The sequence below is a fragment of the Chamaea fasciata genome, unplaced genomic scaffold (genome assembly GCF_029207755.1).
Source record: "Chamaea fasciata isolate MVZ Bird 193981 ecotype frontalis unplaced genomic scaffold, bChaFas1.0.hap1 SCAF_3, whole genome shotgun sequence".
Taxonomy (NCBI): domain Eukaryota; kingdom Metazoa; phylum Chordata; class Aves; order Passeriformes; family Sylviidae; genus Chamaea; species Chamaea fasciata.
The window spans coordinates 16,466,366-16,490,197 of NW_027094088.1; the positions used below are offsets into that span (position 1 = coordinate 16,466,366).

The 23,832-nt window shown below is 45.3% G+C and overlaps 1 protein-coding gene across 2 annotated transcripts in view; it reads right to left on the minus strand.

Moving 5' to 3' along the window:
* Window positions 1–23,832, minus strand: part of COQ8A (coenzyme Q8A) — a 41,712-nt gene that overhangs the window by 6,229 nt on the left and 11,651 nt on the right. For both annotated transcript variants that reach the window (XM_066178147.1, XM_066178146.1), the window contains exons 3-9: window positions 21,785–22,195; window positions 20,755–20,821; window positions 13,460–13,540; window positions 7,285–7,407; window positions 3,582–3,667; window positions 2,403–2,543; window positions 1,218–1,299 (exon numbers count right to left, since the gene is read on the minus strand). In XM_066178147.1, the coding sequence (XP_066034244.1) occupies window positions 1,218–1,299; window positions 2,403–2,543; window positions 3,582–3,667; window positions 7,285–7,407; window positions 13,460–13,540; window positions 20,755–20,821; window positions 21,785–22,195 (991 nt within the window). The remainder of the gene's footprint in view (window positions 1–1,217; window positions 1,300–2,402; window positions 2,544–3,581; window positions 3,668–7,284; window positions 7,408–13,459; window positions 13,541–20,754; window positions 20,822–21,784; window positions 22,196–23,832) is intronic.

The window sequence follows — 23,832 nt, forward strand, 5'->3', positions numbered from 1 at the left end:
GTACAGTAATCCCAGGCCCAGGCTACACAAGTGCTCCTAAGTCAAGGTACATCCACACCACTGCTCTATGCAGCAGAGCTCTGTCCTCTCCCAGCTCCCACCCCACAGCCCAAGCTGTCCTTTCCTGCTATTGGCATGGCTGTGCAGGGACACACAGCAAAGACAAGCACCCAAACACTGGGCAAAAGCAGCAAAAACAGGCTCCAAACAGTACCTGCCTCCAAGTGGCAGCAGGCACTGCCAGGTAGGAACAGTCAGCATGACTAATACAGCACACTGCAGCAGCAGCACGTAGCCAGGGCCTGAGGTGCCAAGCCCAGTCTTCTGAGTCTTGAAGTTGGGAAACCAATCTACTTCTTGGGCCAGACGCATCTGGGGCCACAGCAACCTCTGCAGGGCCCTGCCCAGCCACCAGAGAGAACAGTCCCAGGTTTTGTCAGCACCTAGCCTGATTTTAGAGCAGCATTTTTACAGTCCCAGTAATATTTACAGCTGCTGCAGGCAGGTATTTGGAAAAAGGAGTAATAAGTCCTGCACTCCCCTTTGGGAAAAGGGACTTATCCATTTGCTGGGACGCTAAGCAAGTTTTAAGTCTGACAGTTCTCTACAACTCTGATTGGAAAGAATAGAGAACATCTGGGAAGAGCAAAGAATGGCAGGCATGGAGGGCTACAAGGAAATACGGAGAAGAGTGAGTTCTGCCTAATGTACCAGAAAGTAACGGGACAAAGCAAGACTACCTCACCTGAACACTGCCTACACTCCAAGCCTAGAAAGACATCAGAAGTGAGTATTCCCAGGCACTTTATACTTTGCTAAGAATCCCTGTGGGTCTGTCTCTATAGAGAGCACACAGAGACAAGTGCAGGTTACTCTGGTGGATGTGTGCATACACCTGACCAGAAAAAAACACCAGTGCACTTCCAACCCCACCAAGTGAGGACTGGAGCAGGCACATGCCCAGCAAAGTAGCAGCAGCTCTGCAGCAGAACAAGGGAACAGAGAATGGCTCCCCAAACTGACCCTGCACCCTCTGCCCACATCTACTCCCTCTCCTGCTTTCTGCAGGAAATCTGCTTCTGGGCAGACTCCGTATCCTTAAGTCCCTTTCCCCAGTCTTCGGAGGGAGACATGAAATGCGCTGCTTGAAAGGGGTTGACAGAACTCGACCTGCACCAGTGGGAACACAGGGCCTGCCAGGGACTCCATCTTTTTACCTTCAGGGAGAATATTGCTCATGCTCAGGACAGCCATGAGGTTGTTGACATCACTGTTGATGCTCTGGGCAACTCCGGGGTACTGTGAAACAGAATGCGAGAGGGCAATGTGGAGATTAGATGACCTGGTTGTACAGGGCATGATAAAAACACCTGGCTCAGCATCCACTGCCCCCACATCATATCCACCTATGGCTCGGCAATGAGCCAGGGCATTCCTGAGCTACACATCCCTCCTCTAAAAGCTTATTCAAAGCCCAGCATCTGAACCAGGGGACAGACAGAAAGGCCAAGATGCAGCTCCTTGCAATCAGAATGGCTTGTTCAAATCCTCTGATGGGAATTCTTCCAACACATGATGGGTTCTCAGACACACAAATCTCACAGCAGCCACAGCAGTCAGTCATTTCTCTCCCACAGCTGAAAGCACACACCCCTGGAAGCCCCGGTGTGTCGTTCCCAGCAGTAGGGCAAGTGGTAAGGCCCCAGCCCAGTCCTGGCGAAGGCCCCGCCTCCTGTTCTCACCTTGTCTGTCAAGAAGGGAAGGAGCCTGCACTGCTGAGGAGAATGTGTGCTAATGCCAGAGGGCTGAGTTTCTGCTGCTGTTACCTTGGCCTGACTTCAGAGAGTACTTGGGACACAAACAGCTTGAGAAGACATCAGCACCCATTGATACTATTTCTGAAGTCTCCCCATCTTACAAAAAACCCACCAAGGAGTTGATCAGCTTTGCCTGGGATACTGCTCAGTCAGCAAGGGACCTCACTCCTTGGGATTATAAACCATGCTGTACAAAGAGCTTTAGCTAGAACTTAGTTTTGTTGGAAAACAGCCACCTGAGGTTGCTGACACCCAGAAAAGGGGCTGGGGCTTGTGCACATCCCAGAAAGGGGACTGATCTATGGAGCTGGTAGGACCCTCCCATACAACCATAAAAGCACAAGCAGTCCCTCAGCGCCATTATCCCATACTGCAGTGAAATATCTATGGGCTGTGTCCTGCTCATCTGGACTCCGACTGGCTCCACCTGCAAAACCTTTCCTGTCTTTTCCACTCAGCTTGCACTAGGTAAGAGATGACATCTTCACTTGAATTAAAATGTTTCTTGCTTGTCCAGCAGTACACATGTAGCTCCCCTGCCCTTCTGTGAGCACAAACACAACATGGCTGGTCTGTAAAGCCCACCTGGATTTTCATGGCAACTTCTTTCCCATTTTTCAAGCGTGCCAGATGAACCTGACCAATTGAAGCAGCAGCAAAGGGGCGTTCTTCAAAGGACTCCAGTTTATCCCTCCAGTGGGGGCCGAGATCGTTGTTCAGAGTTTTCTACAAATAAATAGAAAGGATCAGAGTATGAGAAGCAAAGATTTAAGGCTTTCAGTCTTGGAAATCACGTTCCTCTAAGGTGACTGAGTTCAGAGTACCTATAACCTGCTTTCTAGATCATCCTCTGTGCCTTGTCATTGCACACCAAGGCAAGGAGTGGTCCAGCCAGCAATGCTGCCCCAGCAATGAACAAGTGCTGATCAGATCTCTCTGGGGCTCTGCCCTAATCTTGAACACAAAGACCACTGCCTTGGCAATACAAACATCTCCTTTTAGGCGCCACTTGCTATCTTCCAGAAAATGAGCAAGGAAAATGAGTTAGCTATTTCTCCTCTTTCTTCATGCTGCCAAGTTGAACAGAAGCAATCCAGGCATGACTCTCTTTAAGGCAATATTGACAATGAAACATCACAGCTTGCTTTAACATCTTTTTTGCTACCCTGCCAGAGTGCCATATTTAACTTCTAGCTCTGCTTAGTGTCTTTCAGAAGATAAGTAGTGCTGGCAGTTCCTTTTGCATTACCCTTTACACGGGAATTTACAGAGAACATATACACTGGGGAAAGCAAACTTACTTCGCTTCATTCTGGGTCTTCTTGATGGCAAGTTAACCAAAATGGGAAGGACAAAGCTGCTGTTAATTTTCCAGCAGATTAAGGCTTGTGAGTCTGTTTCTAAAATGAGATGTAGACATATCTAGACACCAGCTTAAGACCCATGAGAAAGAGAAGAGGAAACACAAGAGGAGGCTACACTCAACAAGACCCTATAACCACATTTGTGTGCAGCATCCTCCTCCATCAACAATGATCTCAGGACATGAAAAACTCCCACTTTTTTTCCCCTCTTCCATTTTTTTGAGAGAAAAGACAGCACATAATTGAGAGAAGGAATCACATGTTACCTACAACTGAAAATATGTAACATTGAAATATTCTTTAAAATCCCCATCCACCTCTCTTACTACAGCATGTCACAGGTGACATTTTTTCTGTCCACTGTCCCTTTCTCTGATAAGCACTCAGGAATATTCCTCACCATCATCTGCTTTATTGGCATGAAGTCAGCACTCTGACGTACACGCTCAAAAATCCTCTGGAGATGGGGGTTGATGAAGGCATCATCTGCCAAGGGAAAGCACACGGCAGTTAGTGCAGGCACTGCATTCTTCAACACACAAAGAAACACGCTCCTGCATTCAGGCAAGTCAGGCTGTCCTGCCCCAGGCACACCCCAGTGAGGTCTTAGATGCAATTCTTTAGTTCTTTTGGTTGGTGACAGGCTGCACAGACCCAAGAGCAGAGTGCTCTGCCTCTGTCATACACCAGCCCATCCTCTGGCTGGCAGCAGTACAACGTCCAGGTCTAGGAGAGGCCACTGCCTCATGGAAACACAGGTCAGAAGGGATCCCTGGAGAGCCATCCCAATGCCCCAAGCTTCCCAACGTGGTTTAATCCAGCTCATTTTAAGGGGCAGCAGCTCCTCTAGAATGCTGTGCAATGGTTAAACACCACTTACACAAGTACTGAACTCTTGGAGAAATCAGGATTCAGCATCTGCTACTGTAAACAACTGCCCAAAGGCAGAGCAACTACAAGTAGGCAGAAGAGAACACAGCTGAGGCAAAACTTTTAAGTCAGAAGGATTTAGCAAGAAAATATTTACACTCATTAGAAGAGGGGCTGGGGCATCTTGAAAGATTAGTCCTCTGCTTGAGCAAAGGCTTCTACAACAATTCAGAGAAAAACTACCATTGCTGGCAAACTTTTCATCTCATAAATGTTTACAGAGGAATCAGATTTATCTGTGCTCTCCCAACACTGGAGAAGTTCAGGCTACAGGCCTTGATCCTGAGAACTGAACCTGCACACATGACTGTGACATTAAAACAAAAATTTATTGTTCCTCTCCAAATACACATGCATGAACCACCTTATGTCTATCCCAGGAAACAAGAAACAAACAGTGACCTTAAGAGGACTGTCCTGGCAAGAAGGGTAGAAAGAAACAGAGAGAAAAAGGTAAGTAATTCAGAGATGTGACATTACACTCAGCATTGTTTACAAATTCCCACTGAAGCCATAGCAGCATTTAAAAGTACTAACAAAACCCCACTGTGGAACCAACAGCTTTTAAGAGGAGCTCCCATTCCATCACTGGAAGCTGCAGAGGAGCAGGCTTTGCAGGAACAGTGAGTAGAACTCCTGCAGTGACGTTACAAACCCGCAAGAAGGTGAGACGTTGCATTTGCGTGTGCACTGCAAACGCTGAAAGAAATACCTGCCCTGTCACTGGTGGTGTAGCACTGTCCAGCCTCTGAACACTCTAAAAAATATTCTCAGGGCTATGTGAAGGTATTAACCATCATGCTCCAACGTGTCACCTGGTGACTGGGCAGAAGGAGAATAGATCTCACTAAGAGCGACTCCCACTTCCAGAAGCTGTTTGTGTCAAAGCATCAGCATCTGCCACAGGCATTCAGGATCAACTTCCTTTATTCTACTCACTGCTGGCATCCATAAACCTCTCAAGGGGTTTCAACCCCTAGTCTGAGAGAGCATCTATCCTTAGCTGGGGTGCTTGACCACCCCCACCCTTTGTTCATCAGCACAACGTCAAATAGCCAAGAAACCTGCAAGTCCAGGCTGACTGTACAGAAACTCAGCAGCAATGTCAAAAATCAGTCTTGCCATGGAAGCAACTCTGCCAAAGCCAGGCTTACAACATGCTGATGAATAAGATTTTACGTCTTTGTGGTCAACTGGTGAGGCCTTACTGGAACAAAACACGAAGCAGGAGCCAAGGTAGGGCGCTCTCAGCTGGCAAACGCAGCTGCCTTTCCAACACCTCCCAGAACACAGGATGACTGGGGGCCTTTGGCATCTTTTCTGTGCATGACCTTTAAGGAATGTGAGTCCCTAACAAATCCACTGACTCCCACATCAGGGAGACAACAGGCATCAGGGGTTTTAAGGACACTGTTTTGTGACTTGTGCTCAGCAGCAGGGAGCCCCTGCCCCCAGTTAGCACCCAGACCTGCTGACAGCAGTGAATTCAAACTTACCAGGCCACAGAGAAGCCCATGAAGTGGCAGCACCTGCATGAAACCCTCCTGTCCAAACAGCCACCCCAAGAAACAGACAGTCTGCACTGTTGATTTATTTCACCACAGCTGTCCCCCAGCAAGGTCACCATGGGCCTGTGTTCTTGCCAGGCACAGCAGAGTTCACACACTTATAGCAAGAGTCCAAATGAGGGCTGGGTACAAGCACTGAGGTTGCTGAAGGCCTATTCCTGACACCAGAGTGAAGTCAATCAGCAAGCATTTGAACTCCTGCCAGAGCACCGTAACATTAGGAGACAGCAGGCAAGTTACAAAAATCCAGAGCACTTCTGCTCCTCAGAGCCAGCCTTTCATAGCTCCCCAACTGTACTCACATCCAGGCCTAGGGCAGCTGTGACCAGGCTTGGGCACACAGCAGGCACAACTCAGTGGTGTCCCAAGAATCTGAAATTAATCCCACCTATGGAGATGAGTTTAACTGCTGAGCTGATTTCCAGGCACGGCTTGCTCAGCCCACACACCAGAGGCATTGGAAAGGAAGGAGCACAGGAGCTCCTCCTGGATCTGCACTGTGACCCACCAGGGGCACCTGGCAGTTTCTAGAGGGTGAGAAAACAGCATGTGGGTGGCAGCCTTTGACACAGCAGCTGATACCTCCCACCAGGCTCTGCCAGGTGGCCATCAGCCTGGCACCCAGCTAATTGACTAGCAAATGAAATTAACAATTGCTTAGCAAATGGAATGCCAATCAGGGCTCTCCGGGACAGTGGACTGGGCTTGTTTTGTTGGTGAGCCCAAAGTATTTAATACTCTACTAGATCCAGTCTCATCAGCTAATACCTACAAAAATTCAAGTAGAAGCATAAGCCAAGCGAAGTGAGTACTTCACACACTCAGACACTTACTCAGTTTCAGAAACATATTGAAAGCTATTTCCAGACAAGACTTACAGCTATTTTTGGCTGGTTCTTTCCTTCCCTATCAGGCTGGGCAGGAAGGCAAATTGCAAAGATCCAGATAAGGTTTGAACTGAGCACACCTGCCATCTCCCAGGGGTAACCTAACAGTGGAGTGCAGACACTGATGTCACTCATGCCTTCCTGTGATCACTGGCCTCAGAGCTTGATGAGTTAAATAGCAGTTTGAATCTTCTCAGGATGAAACAAGTGTTTTATACCTGATAAGATGATCAGCTGTACTGGCCTTTCCAGTAAAGCATCAGTGCCCAAAGAGCGTGCAAACCACAAACAGATTGCTATAATGGGAGAGTAATGTGGATATAACCTTGACCACTTCTGGTGAACAAAGAACAGGATCACATTCTTGTTGTGACCCTCCTCCTTTCTAGCAGGACACCTGCAATTAGAGTGTAACAGAGCTCTGCTTCTTAACAATTGCTTGTAACACAGACACTAAAATTCACAGTGTCACCCTACTGTCAACCAATTTCAGTTAGACACAATAAGGACATTGAGAGAGGGGTGGTGTATAAGTGCATGCATCTATTCATTTCATACTGGGATTAGATGGAACTCAAACACTTCCATCACTGCTCTCACAGGAGAAAGCCATTTGTTCAGTCTCCACATCCACTTGAGATTGCCTGACTGCAGACAGCTGACCCTGTGTCACAGCTGGCAGCACAAAGGACAGCTTAGGACCTGTGCTGCCACTTACCTTGAATACTTAGCATCTGTCCCAGCTTCAGTGCTGCTCCCCGGACCTTGCACAGGGTCCTCACGATCCGTTCTGCATTGGCCTCTGACAGGAACGGGCTAGAATCCATCACTGCTTTCTTCCCTGAGGGCAAGGACAGAGTATGAATGAAGAACACCCTTATCTTGGCAAGTCCACATTCAACAGGAGATTTGCCCTTCCCTAGGGAAATCAAACCACGACTACACTGAGTGCCTTCACTGCGACCCAGGGGCACGGACTGAAGTTGTACATGTGCCTTGAGACAACTTTGACATAATTGGTTTGAGGACCAGAAGCAGCACATCACAGCCTCCAAGAATGTCTGTGCTGCTCTGCAAACTGTCTGGGATACTGGGTAGACATTTGTGCTTGAACTCACTGTGCCAGCCAGCACAGCCTAAAACACTGTGCAAAGGTGTCTTGAGTCCCACACCACGGGCTGCAGCACAGCCAAAGCCTCAGAAGGGCAGCAGGAGTGAGCCACAGTGAGGGGGAATCCTCAAAAGCCTTGGAAGCACACTGGTACAGACCAACAGGCTCTTCCAACCTCTTAATGTGGAAGCTTGCACTGAACAAGGCCAAAATATACACACTCAAACACATCCTTTCCTGTCCCCAAGCATGTGTAAAGCCTGATGTCTGACAGGCTCAGAGAGGTCACACAGCCATGTACAAACCAGTGCCACAGTTCCAAGTATGCAACAGGGGGATTGGGTGGTGTAAGAAGCATTTCCCCTCCAGTTCACCTTTTTTTTTTTTTATTAAGGAAGAGGGGAAGGAGATCCTGATTCTAGTTTGTGGTCCCTTTGGGAGAAGCAACCCAGAATTACCTTCCAGGGCAATGCCCAGTAGAGCAGGGGCAGAGGGGGCAGGCAGACACCCACCCACCTCTTCTGCTGGGGCTGCGGATCAGCTCCTGCTGACAGAGCGCCAAGCAGGAGGAAGGTCAGGCCTTGCAGCCAGGCTGCAGAGCTCACGGCTAATATGCTGATCTTGCAGCTACATCGTTTTTAGAATACTTTATAGAAACAAAGGACAGAACAGCTGAAGCCCCCATAAACAATAAGCAGCACCCAAAAAGGCACAGCAGATGAAAACAGCCTTGGAGATCTCAGGCAACAGATAGGAATTACTGGTATGTCATGTGCTGACTAGAGCAGCCAGAGATCCTCTCCGTCTCCTGGTAGCTCTCAGGAAGGTACGCAGAGGGACTGAGACTGGCCAGGGGACAGGAGAGATAACAGAGACAGATTGAAGAAGCTGCTGTCTAAGCTCTGGTAGCTCCCACAACTTGGTACCATTCTCTTGAGGTGCCATGCATGTTACTGATCTGACAGACACCCTTCAGTCCCTGCAAACAGGTGGATTGCTTACAGACCTTCCCTGCAGAAGTGATTCCACAGAACTCTCCACTGGCAGAGCACAGATGTGTCAGGTGCAGGTTGCTCTTCTGCCCTCCTCCCCTCCTCATTCTTTCATCTGTTTTTTGGGATAGCAACAAGATGGCACTGCATGTGGGACATCTCTCTCTCTGTAAATCCCTGTCCCATGTCAAGAATGTACAAGAAAAAGAGGAATAAGAACACCAGGAGTACACAGGACAGCCATCCTGCTCTTGAGAACAAGATATAGGAAAGCAAGACAGGTCCAGAATTCATCATTTCCAGCACACTGCAATCCTCAGAGCACATTTTGCTCTGGATAATGGATGCAAGGAGACCTAGAGACTGAACAGGTAGAGCTACCCAAGGCAGAAGGACCTGGCTTTGCACACTTGAAAAGCTGTCTCTCAAGTGTCCTATGAGGAAAACTGTGTCCTTAGCAATGATGAGGCAAATCCCTGTTTGAGATGACACACAGGACCTAGGGAAAGTACTGTATCCAAGCTGTATCTTCCTTCCCACCACTGCACACAGAAACATCCTCCTTTGAGTCAGCAGCAGAATAAAGGGGTTAGTTAATGATTAAAGCCACATCCAGAAGCCAGTGAACCCTGACAATTATAACTCTTATCAGAGAAAGAGCCAAACACAGGCAGACCCAAATTCTCTTCTGGCAGGCTTCTCATTGAAGTCAAGCCTCCAGGGGCAATACCTGATCACCAGGCAGCCCAACAGCAGGGGAGCAGCTCTTGCTTATTACTTTGCCACAAGGGTACGCATGAACAGAAGGTGACCTGGAAGCAAGAGTGGAAGTACTATGTCAAGCAGTACTATGTCAATGGCAAGCATAGAGAAAACAGACACAGGCTTCCAAGGCTGGGTGGAAAGGGAGCAGGGATAAAACCCACCACAAGTTAATGAAAAAATATACCAATTTTCAGTGAGTTAACATTTTACCCTAAGATGGCTGGCACCTTTTGGTGCCTCACATTATTTCCTCCCCATCTTGAGATCACAAAGCAGGTTTCACCTATTTCCCCAGAGAAAGGAAAAAAGGCAAACAGAAGTCACATACAAGGTGTGGCAACATGGACACCTCAGAAATTAAGACTTCTGCAGCCACAGTGCCTGGGCCTCTGAGTTCTTCCACGGAACAGGCAGCAAGCACAGCCTTGCTACTGCTTGACCCACTTTTATTTCTTTTTTCCCTTCCAAATTCAGAATCAGCATGAACCTTTCCAAACCCATGTGCAACTCACTGCTGCATCACTACTTTTCCACCTTCTTTGCCACTGTCAAATGGAGAACTACTGACTGGACTTTGTACTTGTTTTAGGACCATCCGCCACAAAAACTTTGGGGCAAGGAAATACTCAAGAACATGTCTTAAGTACTTGAGACTGACAACCCAAGGATATTGCACTACTGCCTTTTGTAAGAAAATCCCACTGTGTTCAAATCCAGGCCAAATGCCAGCCTGTCAGGGCTCTGTCCAGGCATTTGTGTAGCGCCTGAAGAACTGCCCAGGACAGATCATTAATAAGTGACAAAGTTGTCCTTGAACCCAGAGTCTCTATATTTGTATCAGCAGCTGTTTATTTGGGCACACTCATTTTAATTCCTGGGAATTTATTCTCCTTTTCCATACCCACCCTGTGTGGGCCTTATACTGTATTTACATACAAGTGTGTACTTACATACACACTTTAAATACTGAGGCTGCCATGAAGGTCACCAGTGACAAAGGCTATCAGCCTACCAGGAAAATTCAAACTGGAAATCAAGTCAGTCATCCTCAAAAATAAGATGAGCCAAACCTCTTTAAGATAGCAGCATTAGGGCCTTAAGCACTTAAAAGAAAACAAAAAAACCCCAAAGAATCCTGCACCTACTTACAAGAATTTGGCAGTAGAATGAATTTACGCCCAGGAGATCAGGCTTGGATGGAAAATGATGAAATTCACCAACTCTCGCACCAGACATATTTGTTCTAGGCTAAGTCCCTGAAGAAGTGAATTGTTTTTGGACACAGAGACAATCCAAAGCGAGGAGAGAAGGGTCCTGTGGCTACTAAACAAGGATGGGGAAGCTGAGCAGGAAAAAACAGATCAGCACTAGCACAATTGCTAGAGAATGTGCAGGAGAGTAGGAATTTGCAGTCCCTCTGATAACAGCAATGGAAAGAAGAAGTACAAGCTGTGCTATCAGGATCATGTGCAGCTCAGGAGTGTCTGGCTAAAGGGTTGGGACTAAAAGACCAGTGTCTCTAACTTCATTTTAAAGGTGTGAAAACACTTTAGTTTGTACTAACTAGGCAAGAGGAGGGCAACTAAGAGAAAGCTCTTCCTCATTACTCCTGGATGCTAATGAGAGTGTGAAATTCTTAGGCATGCCTTTGGGCATACACACACATCCCACTTGTTTAAGTCTGGAGTGCCAAGAAGTTCCTATTAATATTGCAGCAGTCGGGAGAGAAATCACATCCTCCAGCAGCTTCCCAAGAACAGGACAATATGTCATTCTCAAAAGAGACAGGTCTCAGCCCAAACTCATGGTGCTGGCAGCCAGAAAACTTGGGCACGAATGCCTCAAGCTGGAATCAGGAAAGGTATTTTTAAGGAAATGTAGAGGTACTTATGTCATGAAATTTCCCCCAAGAACAGTTCAAGTACACAAAGCTGGTACTGTCAGAAAAACAGTAAGAAAATGGAATCCTGAACTCCCACTGTATACCTATCCTCTGCTGTGCATTTCTGCAGGAGCAGAGCCCATGGAGACAGCTCACATTCATGGAGCCTTACCCACCACTTTAATACTGTGGAAAACACATCCAAGGACACTAGCTAGGGGTTGAAGCTGAGTCACCTGGAAACCTTCCTGTGTCTTTGGCCTGAAAAGTTCCAGAGGAGTACAAAGGATGGAAGCCTTTCACTTTTGCCTCACCTCCACACTAGCCACTCTTGGCCCGTTCTCAGTTCCACTGTTGATATTACTCTCCTTTACAGCACAACCACTGCTCCAAGATCTTATCTAAGCAGACTTGACAGCAAGAGGGGAAGCAACAAGGAAAGACAAACAAACACCTAAAAATAAAAGCCAGGTCATTTTCTAATTCCCTACCTAGCACTGAAGTTGGCAGTTCTCACTGCCTTATTTTTTAATCAAGGTTTGTTCAAGAAAATCACTCTTTCCAAAGCAGGATTCAAGAAGGCTTCTGACAGAGAAAAATAGTAGTTTCCCCATCAACAAGATAAAAGTCTAGAGGTACAATTGCTTTCGTTGCAAGGGGGAAGTGTCTTCTGCCCTCTAAATTTAAAAAAAAAAATATATATAACAGTAATCCTTCTCATGCTGTAAGAGAGGAACAAAGCTCGTGTTATTCCCTCAAACTTCACAGCTCTGCAAGCTCATGTTTTCACATGGGGTGTGCCCAATGAAAAATACTTTGGCAAGCAGAGAAATACCAACAGTTGTGCAATTCTGCCTCTGTTAAAAGCAACACAAATCATCAGCTTCCAACAGGTATCAACAACCTGTCAAACATCCCAAGTGCTGAAAGCAAAAAGCCTTCAAGGATTCTCTACAGGATGAGCTGTGTTTGCCTGAGTGCATGTTCTTAAATCAAAGCAAAGAAACCCACCCATCCTCAAACACCTCAGGCCTTAGAGAGAAATGAGAACTCTTTGCCAAGGATCCTTCTTCTCTGCTGGGCTGCTCTCTGCTCAGTATTGCCTTGCTGTTAATATTTGCATTTTGGTATTCCAAATACAAGCACAGTCCTGGGTTGTCCACAACCCCTGCCTCCCACTAATGGGAATGTGTTTCATACCCCAAAGTGTTGTTTTATGGTCTGGGAATTTCTTTTGGTTGGGATTTTTTTGTTCGGTTGCTTTGGTTTTTTAGTGTTTCAGACCTTGAATTTTGCAGTCTCCCACCAAAGCTTTTCCTGGATAACAAGCAAGTGAATGGAACCATAAACTTCAGAGTACTCTCATGTTTTCTGGAGAAGAACACCTAAATTTTCTATGCCCTAAACCATTCATCCACACACCCCCCACAATATTTTACCAACACATATGCTTAAAAGAAAGCCACCATGACACAATCAGGTACAACTTAGGAACATTTTACCTCTAACTTCAAATAAACTGGAAAGGAAAGAGGATCAGGTCAATTTGCATGTCATAAGAATCCTTTAGAAGGCAGCAAAAGACAGATACTGGAAATAGATAATCTCCATTTAACAGAAGCATAAAGTGCTTTGTCTCTCTTAAAAGAGAGCAGCCATCCTCCAAGTCCCTCCTAGGCGGAACATCCTTTAATTTCAGAGTGCAACCACTAACAAAATTTTCAGACAGGTTCATCTAAAATTCCTGTACTGATAGAAATGCACAGTTTCAATGGACAGTTTAAAAAGAATTGTTAAGTCAAGACAATCCAAGAATGGGCACAGGGATGGCTTTCCCATTGCCAACCTCAGGGTTGGCTATGGGAAAGCAAAGCTGTACAAATTGTGCTGGCACAAACACATTCTCTGGAATATTCCTCTGACCTCTGTCTATGCAGTGAGGCTGTGGTGTACTGAGATGGGAGAAGAGCCAAGAGATGAAGAATAACATTGAAAATAAAAGAACTACCCATATCCCCTGTTATTCTGTCTCACCACCCAGCCTTCAAAAGAATACAAACCTTGCAAATGCAGGTAAACTGTGTCTGGGGATAAAATAGAGAGGAAGAAAAAAAGAAAATGCAAGGACATTGAAAGGGCTTACCATTACCACTGCGTTCCTCAGGTCTAAGGCTCTTCTTTGCCACTTCTGCCAGTGCCCCAATGCCAAGACCAACAGCCAGTCCTTTAAAATAAGAAGAAAAAGACTCAAGTCAGAATGAAAAATCCTTCCAAGCTACATACAGAGGCATTTTTGGTAATTAACTTTCAGCCACACATTCAAATGCTCAACAGCTCTAACAGAACATCCTGGCTTTTGCAATGGAGTCATCTTCACTCGACACTGAGGAGTTTTCTCCTGTAGTTCTTCAGCCCAGCATGCCAGCCAGGAATCATAGGCTAGGCCAGTCTCGGACATCTGGCTTTTATAAAGCGTGTCATAAGCGTTACTCAGAGCTTTGTGCTCTGGCTAATGTCCTGCTATTGACTCAAATCATGGAGTTTAAAAGAAGGGAAAAACAGAAGTCAAAACTCTCACAAACATGGTTCTCAAAGTACAATTCTCAAGAAGGAACAGAATCCCTCTCACTCCCAACCATGCCACAACAGCAGGAGGAACAACTGTATTTAGGAAGAAGCCACTGCCAATAGAGCATAAATTTTGCAACCCTGCTGTCTAAGCATTAGGTTTAATTGTGCTCATTATCTGCCTCTTCCTTCCATGCGCTCATTTACTGTCATGAACAGAAACATTTTTTTCCCCCGAGGCTCACCTTATACCAGCAGTGTTGCAACCAGCAGTCCCAAGCATCTTGGGGTAATCCCACACAACAACAGTAAGACCAGGAGACAAAACACCAGCACCCCACATGCACTATCACCCTGGCAAGCAGTCAATTCCAGGGTGTTGTTTCACAGCCACAGGTTAAGCTGTGACTACAAAAGCAGCATTATCTGCCTCTGCTAACCAGAGCAAAGGCGCCGAAGATTAAATGAGGCACAGATCTTATCATGCAGCAATCCATACTACCAAAGGTCTCACTGCCTTCCCAGTATCAAAATATTTATTTTTCTGGATAATAAATGACATGGGCAATCAGAACAGATGGTGTTGCTCCACATCTCCTCAGCAATGGTGCATCCCACTGTGCTGCACTCACTCCCTACACTGCTGACAGTACTGGGTACACCTGCTTTCCAAGCACACCAAGCCCTCCTCAAGGCACTACTGGAAAACTTCCCAGGTAAAACAAGCAGGAAACAAAGACAGCACAATGAAGGAAGCAGAGCTGTCCAGCATATGGCATTTTGCACGTGTGCAGAAAGAACCACAGGCACAAGTTCTGTAGACTCAAGGGAGAAAGCCTGGCCACAAACAAGGTGACCCTCATCCTGCACTGGAGTTTTTCCTCTCTCTCCCATCAGGCAATTACACCCCCGCCTCCAGTACAATTTCAGGCTTGTATAGTTTGTCTGCTTCACAAACAGCTCTACTTTCAATCTTACAGACTTCATGCACTGGGGCCAGAGAATCTTGCGTAAGGTGAAGCACCAGACGCATCAGTGACGTTACAAGGTAGTTGGGGTTTGGGTTTTTTGGTTGGTTCGGTAGCGGTTTTTGTGGGATGGTTTTTGTTTGGGTTAGGTTTTGTTTATTTTTTAAATTTTCCTGTATTTTCTGCAAGTTTTTCTACGGAGTTGCAGCACTGAAGGAAGTCTGATGTTAGTAACTAACTTGTGCAGACCCATCAATTGTGCCAAACCATGCATCACCAATGAGCAAGTGTTTTGCACCAGAAATCCAGAGATTTTATTAGCTAAACAAAGTGAGAAAAATACTCCTAGGTTTCAGAGAAAACAAGCAAAAAGGCTTGTCAAACCCAGCATAAACAACATCTACTAAAATGCTGATAGATGATAATTTCCAACCAGATCCCACATACAAGACAGTAACTTGGAGCAGGCAGTACCAAGAGTCAGACAGGAAGCCAATAAAGACATCTCATCAACAAGATGTGATTTTTCTAGACTAAATACCACTCACAGAACATTTCTGTTGGCCTTGATCCCACTTTCACCACCTCCAAAACAATGTTCCCCACCATAAATCAGCTTGGTCATTATCAGAGCTAGATTGAACTGACTGGTAATAATTGGTTTCAAATTAAAAAACATCACATTGTCTTCTAAAGGCTCTATGTTCAATGTCTAAAATTAAAAATTACCAGATTTACTGCATGGACATAAAATAAAACACATCTGAAGTTTCTAATTTCTTCATCATTAAGACACTTCAAAGGTAAATGAAAGACTAGGAACCAGATTCTACTCTGTCTTGCAGAATAAAGCTGGAGAGGTTACAGTTTGTTTAAAAGCAGCTTGGGTTTACATCAGTGTGGGCAAGATCAGACCACAAATGAATGTGTTTTCTACCTTCCCTCTCATGGATGTGCACAGCTGAGCATCGGTACTAATATTGTAGACTGCACTAGAAAACGAGCTGCTTTTTCAATAGGCGCTCTTACAGTTTCCTCACTGCTCACTCTGTCAAATTTCCAAAAAAAATGAACCCAAATCAGCAATCAACAACAGTTTTAAACAAACTGAAGTCGGGCAAAAACAAGTGCATGGTTAAACAGCTGCTAAGCTTTAAAGATCTGAAGTTTAAACAAAGGCTTCAAGCAAGCATCTTCAAACTATAATCACAGTGTGTGTTTGCTGCTTAGCAGTCAAGCTTGCAAAAAAGGAGGATGTAAGGGTGGATGTCTGGGGTTAAGGTGTTTGCCTGCCCAAGTAACCACTGCAGATGCGGAGGTCCTGCTTCCTGGGAAGTACCTGGACATCTGCCTGCAAGCAGGGAGTCATGAATGAACTCTTCTTGCTGCTTCGCTTGAACATGGAGCTTTCTTTGCTTCCCCTCGTAAACTCTCTTTATCTCAGCTCCCAAGTTTTTTCCCTTTTGCTCTTTTCTACTCCTTCCTGCAGTGGGAGGAAATGAGTAAGCAGCTACATGGGGCTTAGCTGCTGCTGTTCATCTGCTACCAGGAACAAGTCACCCTTCCGTCAAGATAAGGACGGGGATATCACTCAGCAATCACCATCACAGGCAAAACAGACTTGACCTGGGGAAATTAGTCCAATTTATTACCAATCAAATCAGAGTAGGAAAATGAGAAATTAATACTAAATCATAAAAGGCATTCTTTCTACTTCTCCCTTTTTCCTGAGTTTAACTTTACTCTGGAATTCTCTAGCTCCTTCCCCTCTCTAGCAAGGGGGGAAGGGGATGGTTATACAGTCAGTCCACCACACGTTTCTGCCGCACCTTCCTCCTCGGGGAAAGGACTCCTCACACTCTTCCCCTGCTCCAGCATGGGGCTGCTCCCACAGGAGACAGCTCTCCACAAACTTCTCCAGTATGAGTCCTTTCCATGGGCTGCAGTTCTTCACAGACTGCCCCAGCACAGGCCCCTTCCACAGGGTGCAATCCTTCAGGAACAGGCTGCTCCAGCACGAGCCCACCCCAGGGTCACAAGTCCTGCCCTTCCAGTGTGGGCTTCACACAGCTTTCTTCAAGCATCCGTCTCCTCCACTGTGGGCTCCTCCACTGGCTGCAGCTGGAACTCTGCTCCATTGTGGCCCTCCATGGGCTGCAGGGGCACAGCTGCCTCACCATGGCCTTCACCACAGGCTGCCAGAGAACCTCAGCTCCAGCATCTGGAGCACCTTCTCCACCTCCTTCTTCCCTGACCTTGGTGTCTGCAGGGCTCTCTCACTCCTCTCTCCAGCTGCAATTGTCTTCTCCCCCTCTTAACTCTTATGCCAGAGGCACTGCCACCACTGCTGATGGCCTTGGCTTGGAGCCACCTCAGAGTCAGACACGGGGGAAGCTTCTGGCAGCTTCTCACAGAAGCCAAGCAGCAGCCAAACCAAGACACTCACAGTCTGAATCCTGCAGCTGTCAGGCCTGCATACACTTTACTAACATACCTCAACAGACGAGGTTTCTGCTTTTGCCGTTTTCAAAATTGCTAAAATCACATTAAATCTGGACTTCACCACAAGCTTCCTGGGTTTTCTTTATTGCAAAAGAATCTTATTATATCATTAAAATAATAAACTTAGAAACCAGGAATATGATTAAGGGAGACAGGAACAGCTCAGAAAAGTCAAATAAGGCAAGGAAGGGAGAATGGAAATTTTAAAAAAAGATCAAGAACTGAGTAGGTGGAACTGATGACCCATCAGGCTACAAAATAAGCATGGAACAAAAAAAACTGCAGAAAATTTTGTTTTGTCAGTTACAATCCTGGGAAGAACAAATAAATAAAAGTCAAGGATGCTATTTAGTACTATAAATACACCTACCAACAGTTACTCTGGCTGCTGCAAGAAGCATAGAAAAATACATATAAAGGACTAAGAAGTTCAGTAGATGATCTTGTGCTGATCACAGAGCACTATTAGATCCATATTACATGCAACTGTTGGAAAACATGATCTTCAATCTTTCCAGTAAAATGTTCTTTGCCCACAGAAGAGGTGAGAAGCCAGGCAAACTCAGCAGTCTAAGTATTTTTGCCTCCTGTTGCTAATTTGTCCACCACCCACCAGAGTGTTCTGACATCATGGCTGAGACACAGCTGAACACTCCCCATAACACTGGAGGGAACAAAAGAACACATGCAAACACAGGAGGAGGAATGGGATCATGCCAATAGCATGGGAATTCAACTATCTGAACCCCAGGAATAGTTACATGAACTCTGTTTCTTACCTACTCAACATCATTCCATCTTATCCAACCCTAAAATAATACTGTTCTAATATGGAAATAAAGCGGGGAAAGTGAGTTTTATTAAAAAAAAAAAAAGTGTTAAAAAAAATAATCAAATGCTAGTTTGACTGGTGTGGAGGCTGTGGGAGAAGAATCCACCTCAATCGCTTTATTTCCCAGAATGATTTCTTGGGGTCTTCAAATGAAGATGGCATCCCCAAAGTACACAAGAAAATTCCTGCACAAAAAGTTTACTTGCTCTAAGCTACATTCCCTCACCGATATGGAACAGCCTCCTGCCCTTAATTATTTTTAAGGCAATGTAAAGAGCCAGGCAGTAGAGCAGGAAATAATCACCTCCCCCACCACCTGCCATTCCTGGTTTGATTCTAATCATTTGAATGTCCTAGGAAGCAAGGACATAGCTGGCTCAGTAATATTCCACAGGTTAACAGTGATATTTCCTGCACTATTTCTTAATCCTCCCCCATCCAACCTGGCCTTGAACACTTCCAGAGATGGGACATCCCCACCTTCTCTGGGCAGACTGAGACAGTGCCTCCCACCCTCTGAACAAAGGATTTCTCCCTAACAATTAACATAAGCCTACCCTCTGTCAGTTTAAAGCCATCATCCCTCATCCTGTTACCACAGGGCCTTGTAAAAAGTCCCAAAATATTACCAAGGGATATCTTAAACTAAAATAAACAACCCATAGACCATATCTGTTGTTTGCTAAGACACTCTACTGACAGTACTGTTTCTCTTTGCTGTTGCAAATTAAAATTCAGAGGGAAAGATAAGCAATGAATGCTAACAAGAGACTGTAGAGACCAGAGAATCTGAACAACTTCTGCAAAAGAATTTTCCCCCAGAAGCCCTCTAAAAGCAAACACTCTGTCTTGCCAGCCATTTTAATAATATAAAGCAGACAACTGGAGGAGAGCAGCAAGACCAAAAAAAATACACGACACACAGATGTCTGGAGATGCTGCTTATAAAGAATCTCTTTCCTACTCTCCCTTAGTGGTTATGGTCTGATGGGGCTATTTGTTTTGGTTTTTACCTTGAGGTGAGGAGAAGAAAGGTTATACTTCCCCTAGAAGCATGAGTTAGCCTTCCCTCACACAACAGCCTTGGGTGCCAAAAGCTAGAACATAAAGCAACAGCACTGGAACCCAAAGCCCACAGAAAATTTGGTCATCTGCCACTTCACATCCACCAGCTGTCAGCAAGAAGCAATAGATGAATCAGAAGATGACAGGTAAAAGTGCTGTGATACTTCTCATAACACTCAAGGCTAGATTAGAATGGAGACCAGTGTGCTACTAGAGCTTAAGAACACAGTCAAGTGAGTTTTAAAGTAATGTCTTGTTACTCCAAAATGCAGATCATGAACCCTGCTTCCCCTTAAGGAATACTAAGCATGCTGTGAATCCAGAGTGCTTGCAATAGACTACACGGTTAAAGAGATCTGACAAGCATGAAAAACTTATCACAAAATTCACTTGCTGTTTATTCCTGCACTGCATAGGATCAGCCCCTGCCCCAGCTCCTCTTAGGGTGCATATTAGTCCGACAAAAGGAAAACACAGAGAAAGAACTTTTTTTTAATATAATAGTTGATTTGAATTACATTTGACAGGTTATCTTTCTTTCTTCTGGGATCTGTAACACAAGGATGTCTACTTTGTATGTGGGCTATTCTATCAAATTTTGTGGAAGAGAATCACAAGAGCCACAAGAGACTGTTCACAACCAAGAGAGGCCACTATCTCAGAACAGTACAGACACAAAAAAACTCAACCACAGCAACAGACAGACTCCTCAACCACTGATTACCCAAGTAGCACTAGCTGTGTTCATCTCTCCACCTGCAATGCTGTGATCCTTTTTTCCTCAGGAACATGCTATGTCCTTTGATGGCTTTGGATACAAGACATTAAATAAGCATCATCTGTCAATATTACTTATGATATTTAGCTGCTTTTTGATATAGTAAGTCCCATTCTACATGTAAAATTCATTTAGGTTTCAGCTAGCTTGATCTTACAAGCTCATAATTTACATCGTTCCTGAGAGAAAATGATCTACAAGCAATGGCTAAGTTGATCAAACCTAGACTATGATCATGTCCCTGTGCTCAAAAAGGAATACCAGGAGGATATGTTTTATTTAAACACTGTTCAGAGAAGTAGCAAGGATAAGGTTGGGAAAAGATTAGTTAAAATAACAGCTCCTCCAGCTGTCTCTGCTTGACAGTAACAGCACACTGTAAGAATTGGGAAAGCATCCTCAAAGTGCAATCACATGTGCAGGACTGGGGTACAACCTGCACCTCAGTCCCCCATTAAAACAGCAAGGCCCACATGGTATGTGTCATCATGAAGATGTCCAGCTCTATACTGCACCCCCAAATCATCTGCCCCAAATTCTTAAGAGCAATGAAAGAGCCCAAATGGAGCTCTGAGCTAACTAAGCTGTTTGTTGGAAAGCACTTTCCTATCAGCAAGCTGACCTGGCAGATGGAAGCACCCAAAGCTGCAGAGCAAAGCCCCGTCCCAGCCAGCCATTAACCAGCCTGGGCAGGTGCCACGGCAAACACGGCAGTGCAAACTGACCTCCAAAGTTGGCGAGTCGGCCGATCCTTGTGACAGGAACCTTCCTCTCCCGCGCCCGCTCACTGAGCTGCAGTGGAGAGGGGGGAAAAAAAACAAAACACAAAATCCACAAATTAACTGGGCACCTGGTCAGACACCTGCAAAGTCAGAGCACAAGCCAGAGCACCTAAACAACTCCATGCTGCAGAAAGCTTTCATTGAACCTGACCTTTGTATCTAATGGGAGATTTTCAAGGGAATACGGTGCAGAACAGACACACCATAAACTGAAACACACACACTGAGCAGAGGAGAGGACAAGAGGGTGGGAAAGACAGAAGAGCTGATAACCATGTTTGGAAACCACATTTTCACTTTCAACTCAGCAGCCCTTGTATTTTGAACTTGGAGAAGCTGCACAATGCTAAGCCAAACTCCCTTCCATGCATGGAATTAGAACACATGAAGGGTCATCAGATTCACAGGATTGCAGACAGTTCCTCCACACACAACAGCAGGAGCAGCTATGTATACAGTTTCATCAAATATCCTGAGCGAGTGAGCCCACAGTGGCATCTGACACTGGATGTGGGGATGGAGGCACAAGGTCAGAGTAGATGACAAGCATCTGCACTTGTGAGTTCTGCACTCTCACACAAGGGCATGAAGCACTAAAGCAACAACTGTGAGCTATGCTACTCTCCAGTCTACTTATGCTTCAGGGCAGCATTGCCTCCACCTCTACAACTACAAGATGCCACACAGGAAGCCACAGTCTCCACTGAGCTTAGTTCCAATCCTAAGCCTATGTGCACTCTTCAAACATCCTCTCACGTCAGATTATCTGAGAGAGGGAGCAAGTGTGAAAAGAGACTGAAAAGCTGTAGACAGAATAAAGATCGCGGGGTTAATGAGCACTGACACTTCCCTTTTGCCTCCCAAAATGGGAATAGCAGAAGAGGAAGAAACGAGAGAAACAGAGAAGGAGGAGCGTAAGGGCAATCTAGTACTGACACCACAGTACTGTGAATCCTTAATTGAAACAACATACCATCTGTTTGTAGGGTTTCTGCCCTGAACCTGTTTTGGCCTGTCTGGCTTTATCGATATCTTCAGCTGTTAATCCACCAACAGAGGAATGGTCTTGGTGAAAAGCTCTGTTTTGTCCAAAGGCAGTAGCAAAAGGATTTCCAGGGTCCCTAATGCCTCCAAACAACCTTGCATCCATTTTGGGAGGGAAAGGCTTCTGACTCATGCCAGAGTCTCCAGTCTCATTAACATTTCTAAAAGGTCCATTTGTTGTGTAGGAGTAAGCAGGGCCTTCAGCGCTGTGTTCCTGAGGCTTGCCAGGGGTAGTGGAGAAGTCCATTGGAGTATCTGATGGCTCTCGGGCTGAGAAGTCATAGTCTTTCCCAAAATCCTCACCGAAGTCAGTAAAGTTCTCCTGCTGTTTGCCTAGTTCCTGCAAACAATAATTGAAATACTTGATGAAAAGATCCTAAACCTTGCTCCCTACCCACCCGTGGTCCTCAGAGATGAGCATGTAGCTGGTGTCATGTCTCCACAGTAAGGAATTATGGAGACTTAGAGACTCTGGCATTGCAGACATTCACAGTAAGAGACAAGAATGAAAGGAAGAAACACTGAGGATGCCTGAAATCCCTGGTAACCTTTTAACTCCACTGATGGGACAAATTCTTTAACAGTTCCTCAAGTATCCATAACTGGAGACACCTTGTTTTTACATACTCTGCCAGAAAGGGTCACTCAGAGCGGAGTTCACTAGAAGCAATGCACTGCCCAGAAACAACAGGTGATGGGAGCTGCAATATCACATAAGAGTAACATTGTTTTCCCTCCTCCCATCCTGTTTTCAGTCACTCAACATGAGCACTTCCAAGCCCAAAGCCACCTGAAGAAATACCAGATACCTACTTACAGGCAGAGTAAGCTCAGCCTTTCCCAGCCATGACACTACCAACTGCAAAATACATTCCATTATTCAACCACTAAACTATGTGTTGTCATCCCAAAATAAATAAAATTCTGTGCCTGGAGCAAGCATACCACCACTGGGAACAGCAACACTCTAGGCAAGGTTCTCCTGACACTTTTTTCTGTCCTAACCTTGCAAAAGCTGCCCCACGAAGTCCAGATATTTCTTAGCACTTTTCACTCAAAAATAAATACGTAAATAAAAATCAACAGCAGAGCATTATCTCCTGCTCACTTAATCCTAGACATATTTTAGTTACCTATCTGAGCAATGGCAATACCATAAAATAACTGATGACTATTACAGACAATCAACAGGATTTTAAATTCTGCTGTGGTCAGGCAAGCAGACAGCATATTTCAGGCTCTTTCCTAAATACTAATTAAATTTCCCTTCCTTAGAGAAAAAAACCAGGACATGGTCTTTCCTGTTATTCAGCAGGTCCCATGTTATTCTGAACCTCAACATCACAGCAGAGGAGGAGAGGAGAAATGTTTACAGGTGGGGACTGTAGCCCACAATACTGACCAAGCAAGAAAGATCTTCCTCTCTTCAGAACAGAAAATGCTGTGTATGTTTAGATTTCTTACTGAGCCCTGCTTTGGCAGCAGCTTCTCTTGCAACCCATTTACAGAATGCAGGGCAAGCATTCTGCAGTTGTGCTCATGGGGCTTCTCTTGTGCAGAGAAACATGTACAGAAACAAAACATTATCTCTCTCTCCTCTTGGGTGCAAGAGGAGGACAATGACAAGAAAAAGCACTATATCCCCATAAACAAACACACAAGTTAGTTCTACTGCAAGCTTAAATAGAACCAAGAAAACACAGGCCCAGATTCTAGGACTGAAGCTATAGATTGCTAATTGCATAAAAACCATCAAAATCCCATTCATTAGTTTCTGCTTCAGAAACAATCATCTGAGCTACACACTCCTTCTAAAGGACGATGAGAGAGAAGTACCACAGATAAGCCCCTTGCTTTCAAAAGATGGCAGCAAAGCAAATGTGAAGCTCTTATAAATCTATCTCCATCTCTGAAAAGAGAAGCTGCTGTTTGGCTTTCCTTATGTTCCTCATTTGAAAGCCAGTTCCAAAAATCCAG